The 12,191-nt window shown below is 30.4% G+C and overlaps 1 protein-coding gene across 1 annotated transcript in view; it reads right to left on the bottom strand.

The window, feature by feature from the left end:
- Positions 1 to 12,191, bottom strand: part of LOC106460495 (RING finger protein unkempt homolog) — a 74,181-nt gene that overhangs the window by 36,094 nt on the left and 25,896 nt on the right. The window contains exons 10-12 of the mRNA XM_013920200.2: positions 11,196 to 11,406; positions 7,892 to 8,011; positions 1,709 to 1,908 (exon numbers count right to left, since the gene is read on the bottom strand). Of these exons, the coding sequence (XP_013775654.1) occupies positions 1,709 to 1,908; positions 7,892 to 8,011; positions 11,196 to 11,406 (531 nt within the window). The remainder of the gene's footprint in view (positions 1 to 1,708; positions 1,909 to 7,891; positions 8,012 to 11,195; positions 11,407 to 12,191) is intronic.

Below are 12,191 nucleotides of genomic sequence, written 5' to 3'. Positions count from 1 at the left end.
ACAACCTGATTGTAAGATGGAAAAACATCATCGATAAGAATGGAGACTATTTTATTTAATAAATGTGATATATAAGTTGTTCGGGTATTTTCATCTAAAAAAAAGTGACATTAATTTCTTGACAACCTAATACATAGTTTGAATCTCCTTTTTTTTTTTAACTCCAGTATCTAAATATTTAATGTTAAATCTGAATGGCAATAAAATTGTATACAATTTTAAAATGTTAATTTTTTTCAAGCTGTATTTTGCATAAATCTAAAATGCATGAGCACCAAACCCTTTTAAATAAGATTTTAACGACTGTACAAATACTTTGTTAACAGTCTAGAGATACATTTTGAATCACAAGTTCCTAATAACGATATTGAAATAAAGGTATGGATCAGGAAGGAAAAGCACCATAAAAAGACTAGTTTATAATGCACACTGTACTAATAGATTAGCAGATAAATAGTGAAAACTTTTATCCAATGATTTTTTCAAATGGTTAACAAGTTAATCCATGGTGGTTCAACTACAGGCCCATGTGCCACATTTAGACCACTTAATTTTTTTAAATTTATTTATTTATTGGGGAAGTTATCTTAAGAAACATGAGAAATGATTGCCTTAAAGAGAGTTTTAGAAAAAAATGTTCTTTAAACAGCATGTCAGTGTAATTTTAATAAGCCTTCATATAACTATTCTAAATTTTTGGAATAATGTATTGATGGATTATACAAAACCAATTCTCACTACCAGCTGCAAGGTTAGCATAGCACCCTATTCTTTGCACTTTAAAGAAGTAATATTGTGTATTTTATAAATTGCTCATTGTGCATGGTTACTTCTGTTTTAACAACTCAAGCTGTGATTGGTTGGCAGTACTAGGTGTCACTGCAAAAAGGGGTTTCACTTTTTCATCAGATTTGATTATTCAATCCATATCACATAAGGGGTGATATGTCATGTAAATCTTGTGTCATAGTATTTACATTTATAGCTCTCAGTGGCCAAAAATACATTCAGCAACTTGTAACTTTCATCACAAAATGAATGAATGTTCACAAAAAAAAAAGAAGAAAGACTTATGGAACACAGGGCAGTTAAGATGATTGGGAGGAAATTTTTTTATTTATTAAAAATGATGAAAAAACTGCAGTGTCTTGTATATTTAGAAACCATTGCTATACCAAAAGAATACAACACAAGGCACCATTATGATAAACAACATAAAATAAATGGTTAAAGAACAATATTCTATTAAAGTTTTGTAATTATATGATCTTATTAAGAATAGTATGTGTGTTCTAAGAATAGTTCTTTTGGCTCAATGCTTGAGAAGCTGTAATACCTAGTTAATCCATTTATTGTTATGCATTCAAAAAAAGTGCACATTCTTAAATGCAAAGGTCTAAGAAAAGAAACATATGAGAATACATGATTTAATTGACAAAAGCACTACTTCTACATTTTCTTGATATTTTGCCACAAACCAAATATCAAAACACTCAATTTGTCTACATACAAGTTAATTCTAGAATAAGTAGCTTAACTTATTAGAAAAAAGTTGGTTTTATTACTTTTTAACTAGACCACCTAGTTTTCATATTACAGGAGACAGAATACCTATTAAAGAGTAAACTACTTATATGAGATTCATAAAAACACACTTGACACTGTATGCTATAAATTTTCATATCTGGGTATGTAATAAATTATCTACCTTATCTAAAGAATGTTCAGGTCTTGAACCAACAACTCCTGAAGAAGTAAGAGAAAGAAGAGAAGTCCCTCCCATTGATAGACTGTGAGAGAGAGACCCTAGATGGGATGTGACAGGAGGTGACAAGTTACTTAATCTTCTTTGATCATGCATACTTTCACTTCCAGGAATGCTCACAGGGGCAGAACTACCTAAAATTCCTGTGGAAAATAGCAACTTCCATTAATATTTATCATCTAGATTACATAGAATATCCCATATTATTACTTTGAACTCTTTAGAGAGAAAAAAAACAACAAATCACCTAGTAAAACAAACAAACAAAAAAAGATTATATTTTTTGTACAATTATATGCAAATGATAGAAGTGATATTATTATTATTATTATTATTATAAGATAGAGAATAAAATAACAATTTTATGAAACAACTCGTTTGAATCTAAACCAATAAATAGTATTTTGTATGGTAAATGAATACATACTGAGTACTAACTACACTTTTTAAGAAAGATTTGCACATGCTGATACAATGATGTAGATGTGTATTGTTTATATCAATAAATTGTGCACAAAATACGTTTACAAAAAACCTGCCTTTATAAGCCACAAAGCCATTATCTAGACATATTAATGACAAAACACATATAACTACTAAAAATATCAAACTCTAAAGACATGTCAGTTGCAGAATTAGACAAGTTTGGGTGCACCTGAACAACTTCTACAATAAACAAGTGATTTTCTGTTGACCACATGGTGAAAAGTTGTTGCTAGTTTCTATTGTACTGAGAAATTTATACTTCACAAAGTGCACACTAAAGCAAAAGTGAACTGCAGTTACTAACAAAAGGATAGAGTATCAAGTTATACAAACAAGTCCACAATAGCATTCTTACAAAACCTTGAGCTTGAAGAACAAAATTAACATCCATATCGCCTTCTCTGGCATACCTGTGAAGTAAACTGACTATGCATATATGGATCTCTGTGTATGTGGTTTGCTTAAATGTGGTCTTAAAGGCTAAAGTCCACAAACAATGGAAGCCCTGTAAAAAGCCTATCAAGATGCTTGGTCTAAGGCTGATGTTACTGTTTATCTTTTAGAAGCTTCTACAATAGAATGAGGCATTGTGCAACAGGGTGTAATAAGGCCATCTGAATGAACACGACTGACATTAAAGGAAGGAATTTCCAGGATAAACTGGAGACATTATTCATATAAAATGCGATTAATTCTCTGTATCTGCAATAAATCCAAAATTCAGTTTGCTTCAATACCTGTGCTATGGTACAAGTTTTTTTTTTAAAGATTGTCTCTTACACATTTCATTTTGTGATAATATACAGTCACAGAAATGTATGTAAGCTGCATTCCTAATGAGCTTTAAAGCAACTTATTATTGTAAGATGAGACTGACAGATTAAAAGTGCAAATTGCATGTAAATTTGGGTTGCCACTATACAGTTTATAAAAATATAATGTTGATCAATTCAAGATCATTGTTGGTTTCAAAGCATCAAACAAATAATAAAGAATCTTTGCATTTCTGAATCATGACAATTGAAAATAGTTTCAAAGTGGTAGAGTGACAAGAGGTAAATCAAATGATAGATTGGACTGCACGTTTATTTTTTAAATATTTTAAACAGCTTGTCAAGCTAAATAATTCACAAGAATAAACTAGTAGCATCGACACTGCATATTCTTGTAATTTCTATAAAAATATAGGTTTGCTGTGTGAGTAAGACATTTTAAAACACCATAGGGAAATAACTCCAAATAAATAGCATAAACATAAGCTACTTAAACAAAAAACAACACAGTTTCTGTTTATGAGATAATGTTTATGTTAAGCTAAAAAAAAAAAGTTTAGAAATGTTTCAATTGATGAATATAAATGAAATCTAATAAATGACCAATCGTTTCGCACAGTAAAAACAGCACAACTATAAATTCAACTGCATACTATTCAATGTATCAAATGACTTTGTTAACCAAATATAGAGGCTGAGAAATTATTGTTAAAACCCCCAATCAAGTCATTTTAATACCTACATAATGAATATAAAACTTATCATATATTATTAAAAGGTAATTATTAAAAAATGTGTAAGGGTAATATAAACTTAGTAAAATTATTATTCACCCAACATTAGAAGCTTCTCCCACAAAATGTTTTAGCTATGCAAGAAGCCTAAAAAACATACACAATGAACATTTCAGCAAAGTGGTGCCTCCTGTCAATTATTAGTACATTTAACATTTCTTTCAAAGAAAGTTACAGAAATTGAAGTTATTCTCTTCTTTTATGTACAAGATTTTCTTTGTTTGTTGTTCTGCATGCTAATTAGTTTCGTTGTAACCTTGTTTTTCTTTTTCTTGCACAATGCTATGTTTTCTTAACAAGATTTGAGTTTTGGCCTGTTTTCTGCATCATTCTTGTGTAATGTTGCTCTAATTTTTTATTTTATACAACTTAATTCCTTTTTTTTGATAAATAAATTTACCTATACAGAGAAAAATAGCTAATTATATAATATTCAAACAAAGAACTGTTGTTCAGTTGATATGTCACAAATAAAGAACAATAGTATTGCTTCAATTTCATTTATTAATTATCTCTGTATATAAATTATACATATGCAGGGTTTATCAGAATGTAATGTTGATAAATTTAAAAATCACTATTAGCTTCATTGCACCACTCTTCAAAGTGGTAATTTGAATGATCACCTTGGACACAAGCCACATATTGATATGGCATGCTTAAAATGTCAAAGAATGATTTTGAAGGGTATTAACTTAATGGTTGTGAGGACTGCATCCCAATGTTGTATGTTATTCATATTACCATGTTGGCACACATAAAAGTCAATGTGACCATCAGTACACTAATCCCTGAATGCAGTTGAGAAGCTGGTCTCATCAGTGGCTCCAAGATCATATTGTCAAAAATTGTTGTTTTGAAGGTTACTGACAATGGCTTACCCAAGTTTTCAGTCACATATTTAAGTTGATGAACATGTGTCTTCATCCTATCAATTATACGTTAATTCAAGAGTTCTTGACATTACTGAAATAGGCTGTTTTGTAGTAATGGGTTAGAGAAATGCACACCATCAGTAATCTTTCATAAAAATCAACATTCAGGAGCTCTTTCTACTCATTCACATTTTGACTTTTGTCTAGTTAGTAATCTGAATGGTTTACTCATTTAAGAAGCTAAGGTTCACCAGTGGCTCTAAGATAAAATTGTCAAAGAATGTGATAGTTTTGAAGGATGCTATGAATGGCTTACCTAACTTTTCATTCACCTATATTAGAATATGAATGTGTGTCCATCCTACCAACCATACTTTGTGAGACATGTAACTACTTTAATAGGATTGTGTTTGACCAGCTTCTAACTAACCTGTTATTCTTCACGTCATGGAATATTTCATTATCATCTAGATATCGTTACATATTCTACTGTTGTTTAAACTGCTAACTGAAAACACATTTTGTTTCATTCACTTTTATACAGATTAGATGACCAAATATCTGACGCACTGCATAAAAATTACTTAGGAGAGACAACTGACATTTAATAACAAAAGTTTTACCTTTTCATAGCCTCGTTTGTCCTTTAATTGTTTGGAGTACAGTATACAAATTACTAGGAGGACATTAATGTTTGTAAAAACAAAATGACAGATTCTGCAATAAATAAGTGATGCATGAATGATTTAGAAAATATTTGCTCTTTCTTAAAATTGACTGAATTAAATATTTATTTATAATTAACATTTTGTAAACATTAACTCCAATTGGCAGAAGCTTTCTTAAATAGAGAATAAAGCTTTACATCACAATTCATTCTATCTAGAGAAAACTGTTCTTTAAGTAGTTTCTAGATGTACACGAGTTTGGAAATACAGCTCAAGCATATTTCTGTTAGTTCACAAAACCACGAGTCAGGTTAAGGCATTTATCAGGTAGGCTTAGAACTTCACTGCTTTTAATATTAAGGCCACACATATCATATGAAAAGAACTGTATGTAACTGTTTCTTTTTTGTTTAATGAAGAACAGAAATCAATCTGGTTAACAACAATTGCATGGAATGATAGTTCATACAGGTTTTTATGGCACAACAGCTTAGAGTTTAAAGTGTAAATAAATATTGTAGGTGAAATAACTGTTGCAGTGCCAAAGTTATTAAACAAATCTCATATAATTATATATATATATAGACACACACACACACATAAAATTCAATCATAGTACTGATACCAAAGCAACAAAAACTGTTCATCTGTAAATTAGTAGATTAGTTAGAAAAGTGATTTCTATATAAGTTAGTGAGAAAACAAAAACATAATGTTGGTGAACATTAAGGTTCTAGCATTAGTGAAAAAAAACTATTAAACAGTCATAATTTTTGTACATCTCCAAAAAAAATTGTTCGTAAATGTCATTCATCCTTGTAGGTTAAAGCATTATTATTAAATGTTCTGATAGAGTAGCATGGGTAAAACCAAGCACACTAATCAGTACATACCTACTCATGACAGACATACAGCATTTGTTACTAGTTAAAGATAATGTAGAGGAGAGAAGTAACATACATTCAGAGGGAATTACATGTTGCTGAACACAGTTAAACATTACTCAACAAAACTGAGTCAAGCGAGCTTCTGTAAGAGAACTGCATGGTATGGAGTGACAGTCTCTGTGCCACTTTCTTGCATACACATTTTAAAAATACATTCCTGCTTCAAAAGTTTATTGAAAACAATTCTATTACACTCCCAATACCTCATGAAGCTCAGCCAGTTTAAAAGATTCATATTAGAGCTATCAAAATCCACAAACTAAGCTAACAATATAATCTTCTTAAGTGCAATTATAATAAAAAAAATCATCATAACTAACAAATACAATGCAGTGAAACTTACTACAAAGAAAAATGAAACAATTTATTACTTATAAATCAAATAATTTTACCAGTTGCTTGCTATTTAAATATACATAATTTAATCAATACATGAAACATTAATTTACTTTAAATATTTATGTATATGAAATAGTGCACACCCAACATGTGAATATCATAAAAATGTGTAAATAAATTCACACTGGCCACCTGAGCAGAAAATACTAACGTTTTTAATGTGTAAGACTGTTTATGTGACAGTTTTACAGTTATAAAATCTAAGACTCGTGAACAACTGTGCAAGTAATAGTGCATGCACAATATAATTTTGCAATGTTTTTTTATTTTTAAATTGAGCAAGTATTTAATTTGCCAACTCAAATTTTTTATTCAGTCATGTTAGCTTGTACAATTACCTTTATAGTGTAATCATTAATTAGTCACAATTTTTTTTATTATTATTATTATTATTACTAGATGCTAATTAGTTTCTGATAAATTGCTGCCAACTTTGGAGGAAGTCCTAAGAAGGACTATGTTTGTGGTGGTAGTGGCTTATATTTGATCCTGGATTTTCTTGATAAAAAGGCAAGTTAGCAACTAAAATTTAGGATATAAGCTAGTTATTAGTTTTTAGTAGTAATGATAATAACAGTTAAAAAATTAATCATATAGTTTAGCGACTGTTTATGCTAATAACCATGACAACAACCAACATACAATTACTATAATCTTATCAAAGCAAAATTTTTTTTTTTTAAGTATATTAATGAAGAATACTTTTCTGTCAATCACATTTAAAGAGAGATTGATAATGTTTTGAATGCAAGGATAAATCAAAATTATGTAAAACTGTTTGAAATGGAGAGCTTCAATAAAGAAATGAAAACATTATCTGGATTCAGTTAAATCATGTTTCACAGCTAATACAAAAAAAATGGACTCATTACGCACAAAGCATTAAGTAACCATGATGCAATTAATATATATCAACACCTGAAACTTTAATGATAAACCTGTAATGTAGGAAAATGTGAGGATATTATTCTTAAAGAATAAGTATTTTTTAAATCCTACATTTCTATTTTAGACTGATGGTAGGGTTAATAACGTGAGAAAAGTATAAAAACTTTAAATAATAGTGAGATATAATATAATGCAAGTTACTGTCACTAGTATGAAGAATATGTAAAAAAAATCAGTCTAAGATTTTTATTTTTATTTTACTGTTTTGAAGTAAAATAAAATAAAAATGTGCATACCAGAGCTAGCCAGCCCAGCTGATATTGAAGAATTCACAGGATTCACTTCACACTCTAGTTCTTTATCTATGGAAGCTTCTATATTTATTTCATCTAGGTTCAAATCATCCAAAGCATTTCCTGGTTAATAATGAGAATAACTAATTGACCATTTTCTTTTTTGACAAAATCAACATTCTAGAAATTTATCTTCATAATAAAGAATTGTTTAAAGTCATATGAGCATTTATATAAAAAAATACAGTAAATAACAGAACACTTTCACTGCACCCATCCCTCTTTTAGTTGACACTTTTAAAATAATAATAATCTAAGTAAATGAAATACAAAAACAAAGTAAAACTTGCTTATTCCTTGTAGTCAACTAACACTGATGCACATGATGACTAACTACTATCAGCAGACCCCCACCCACCCCAAAAAACACACACACTTCATTTATTTACATGTGCAAGATACTGATCAAGGAATATGTAATGTGACTGCTTAAGCTTTATACAAACCTGGATATTGTCATATATCATAATTAATGTGCAAGATGCTGTGCAACATCACGTCTTCAACTTTCAACTTATCAAGCAAAAGCACTATTATTCAACACTTATTCTTTCAACTGACTAAGTATTTTTTGTTATCAGGAATTATCAACAATTGCAATCAAAAAGGAATATCTCTAACACTAGAAAAAAACTGTGCCAACTAACCACAGATTAAAGAACATTGGGATAGACAACTGGAGAGTAGGATGGTCCTTATTTTTGAAGTTTTGATTCACAAAGTTCTTATTCCCTCATTTGTTTATGCTACTGACATTCTTTGGTTCAGTTGTATCCATAGAGACAAAATGAGTAATGGTAAAGCCATTAAATAAGACGGAAGACATGGATGAACCTCCAGAGTACATCCAGCTGAATATCAGGAAGTTTTGAAAACATGATGAATGTCTAAGGCATTATATGCTTTCAAGATCTGGATGTTTACGAAATAATTTAAGTTTGCTGGTTTGTGAGAAAATAAGACTCTGTGACACTTGCATCCTTGGTGTACAAATCTATCTTAGGCATGGTTCACAAAAATTTTATCATATTGAATAACATTTAGAGGTCACTCAAAGTAACTGAAATTTTACTTTGTAGCTTGCATTATATCTGCAAACCCTAGAATGTTCTAGAAATAATTCTGGAAGGTTCTAGATTATTCTGGAATGTTCTAGCATATTATTAAGGAATAATTCAGAGTATTCCAGATTATTAAAAACGTTTGAGAACCTTCTATATATAAATAATCCATGCTGTCAATTTTTATATTTGGAATATTCTCTATGATAAAACTGTAGTTTCTAGAATAAGTGGATTGTGTGAAAGTGATCCTGTATGGAGCAGGAGCAAACCAACTCCTAGAGTTCCAAAGTTGGTTTCTATCACTGGAAAGCTCAAACTTCTGCTGTGGCACATTTGCTGAAAGAGTATGGAGTCACTGATTGTGTAAAGGCAGTTTGCTTTGACACAACAATAAACAACACTGGATGCAGAAATAGAGAATGTGTGCTGTTAGAACAGATTATTGTTTTTGTTTGTTTTTAATTAAGCACAAAGTTACACAATGGGCTATCTGTGCTCTGCCCACCACAGGTATCAAAACCTGGACTTTTGCATTGTAAGTCCATAGAACAGATTAAACAAGAATCTTATGAATTTGGCATGCTGGCATTGTATCTTAAAACTTGTCCAAGCACATGTTTTCAAAGGCTGCATAGAACTTCCTTTTGATACAGGTATTGCACTTTTCAATCAATTTCAGCAATCTCGGGAATACATGGACCAGTCCACTTATGAAACTGCAATTGACCATGATGAAGTAGCAGAAGCTATAAAGGAAGTTAAGGACAGTGTCACTAAATTTGCTACAAGACAACTTTAAGTCAGCCAACCTAGAACAATTAGAGAGTGCTTCTTGAACTAGCCATAACTTTTTTTGGTGGCATCCTTCCTCATGGAGTGTGATTTATAGCATAATGAATCGCCAAGGCTTTCAAGATCTGGATGTTTATGGAATAGAAAACAAGACTCTGTGACACTTGCATCTTTGTTGTTCAAGTCTATCTTAGGGTATGGTCCACTGCTCCTGATACCATTTCTTCTCATTGAAATGATATTAACTTCCTGCAATGTTTTGTTATGTACAAGAAGGTGAATTCTGCTCTTTCCAAATCTCCGACAAAAATTTGCTGGACATCTAACAGTATCTGAATGATACTTTCAGTTCAGGCTTTATTCCCACAAGCAACACATTGATGAGTTTAAAGTAATTTTTAACGGCTCTTGTCACATAGTTAGAAAGCCACAAAAACTGTGATAGTTATGGGACATTGTTTGTTTTTACATGTTATTATCCTGTGTTTTTTGGTTTATTAGTTAATTAAACAAAAAATTATTTAATGCAGTACTACCATTAGTATAAAAAAAAAGTAGGGTTGACAGCAAAAAAAAAAAGCCCCAGGTAAGTACTTCATTTCTAGTTTTTCATGTGCATTCTATATTTATCATTATAAAAGTAACTAAAATGTAAAAATAAGAAACTTTTTTAGGTCAGTTAAGGTTAGATTATGCGAAATAGATAATAATAATAATACAATAAAAAAAAAGTTTCACAAGGCACGCTTACAAGTAGGACTAGTAAAAAAAAAAACTATATATATAACTTCAGACAAATCTTTAGTAAAAATACTCCATTAATAAAAATATTTTTTTTTGTAAACAAAAGACTATTAAAATGTTTGCTAAAAGTCTGGCAAATTTTGTGAAGATACACATACTGTATTAAAAGCTATAGTAGGGAAACTATAATGAGTACAAAATGGTTATGAGGTAAGTCAAAATCAACCAACCTCATAGTGAGAGTTAGAAGGAATAATGATTACCTGAACACCTCAAATGCTGTATTTCCATCCTGATTGGCACAGGCTTTTATGTAACAACTCACAATTATTATATATCCCAATTAGTTCTTAAAGCATGCCAATGAATTCAGTAATATTCCTTTGCCAACACAACTAAATCTCAAGAGAATGCTACCACATTCTTCTCCTGAAAGTTGTGAACCAATTACACAAAACACTCCTAAAAAGATGGTGTATAACTGACTGACATATTTTGATATATTGTGGAACCTATGCCATACTAAGTACAGGCTACTATTTTGTTGAAAAGTGGTGAAACCTAATATTTGGTAGGATTCTACTTAAGTAGCTAAACAGTGCATATAGAATAGGGATTATAAGATGACAAATATAAATACCACTGACCTACTACAGACTCAACTGTGTCTACTCCTTCAGGATAAAATGCTGATTGCAAACAGAAACCTTGTGGTAAGGAAGATGATGTGGTGGTTAGTGAAACAGCATGTGGGTGAAGTCCATGTGCTAAACAGAGACTCTGTTTGCAACAAACTTTTTGAATAAGGTCTAAAGATGGATCATTATCAAGAGCTTCAAGTTGTTTCCTAAGGGTTACCTAAAAAACCAAACATGCTGAATTGATTCACATACTGAATCAAACTGAAAGAAACTTTTCAAATATCATCCGATATCTGTGAAGAAAAAAACAATCTAATAAATACTAAACCAAAATGTATATAGCTGAAATTTATAAAATTTCATCAATAAAAAATATAATAGTGTAATTTTTTTGTCTATTTTTATTCTAATGACACCATATAAAATTTATGGAAATATATATGCAATGTCTGGCATACAAAGTATAAAACTGTGATTAAAAAGAAATGAAAGAAGCAAGTAAAATCAGATTTTGTTTAGCCATGGAATAGTGGATCATAGAATGGCTCAGAGTTTTTCAAGTACAAACTTTCAGCTCATAGCTCCATCATATCTTGACCAATTTGAGATCTAATTACAGTTTTGAAGGCAGGAGGTCAAACCCTTTTGACTGATGTATTTGACCATACCCAAGGTCTCATAGACTCTAATCTTGCCTAAAAGAATTTAAATTGAGGGTAGGCTGGTAGAGATCCTGATGAGTAATAAAATTTAATCGCGTACATGCGTGCCTCACACTTGGTATTACTGGAACACAAAACATAGGTAATAAAAATGAAAAAAATAAATAAAGTCAAGTGCAATGGCTATTGAGGATTCCCTCGTTTTATATTATTATTAGTTGGAAAGTTCCGTTTCATATACACTATAAATTAACTTTTTTTACCTTTGAAAGCCTTCATATGTTATGAGATACATACATACATACATATATATATATATATATATATATATATATATATA

Source organism: Limulus polyphemus, unplaced genomic scaffold, assembly GCF_000517525.1.
Source record: "Limulus polyphemus unplaced genomic scaffold, Limulus_polyphemus-2.1.2 Scaffold781, whole genome shotgun sequence".
NCBI classification, from domain to species: domain Eukaryota; kingdom Metazoa; phylum Arthropoda; class Merostomata; order Xiphosura; family Limulidae; genus Limulus; species Limulus polyphemus.
The sequence above is the reverse complement of the archived record's forward strand: the minus strand, read 5'-3'. Positions and strand labels throughout refer to the sequence as shown.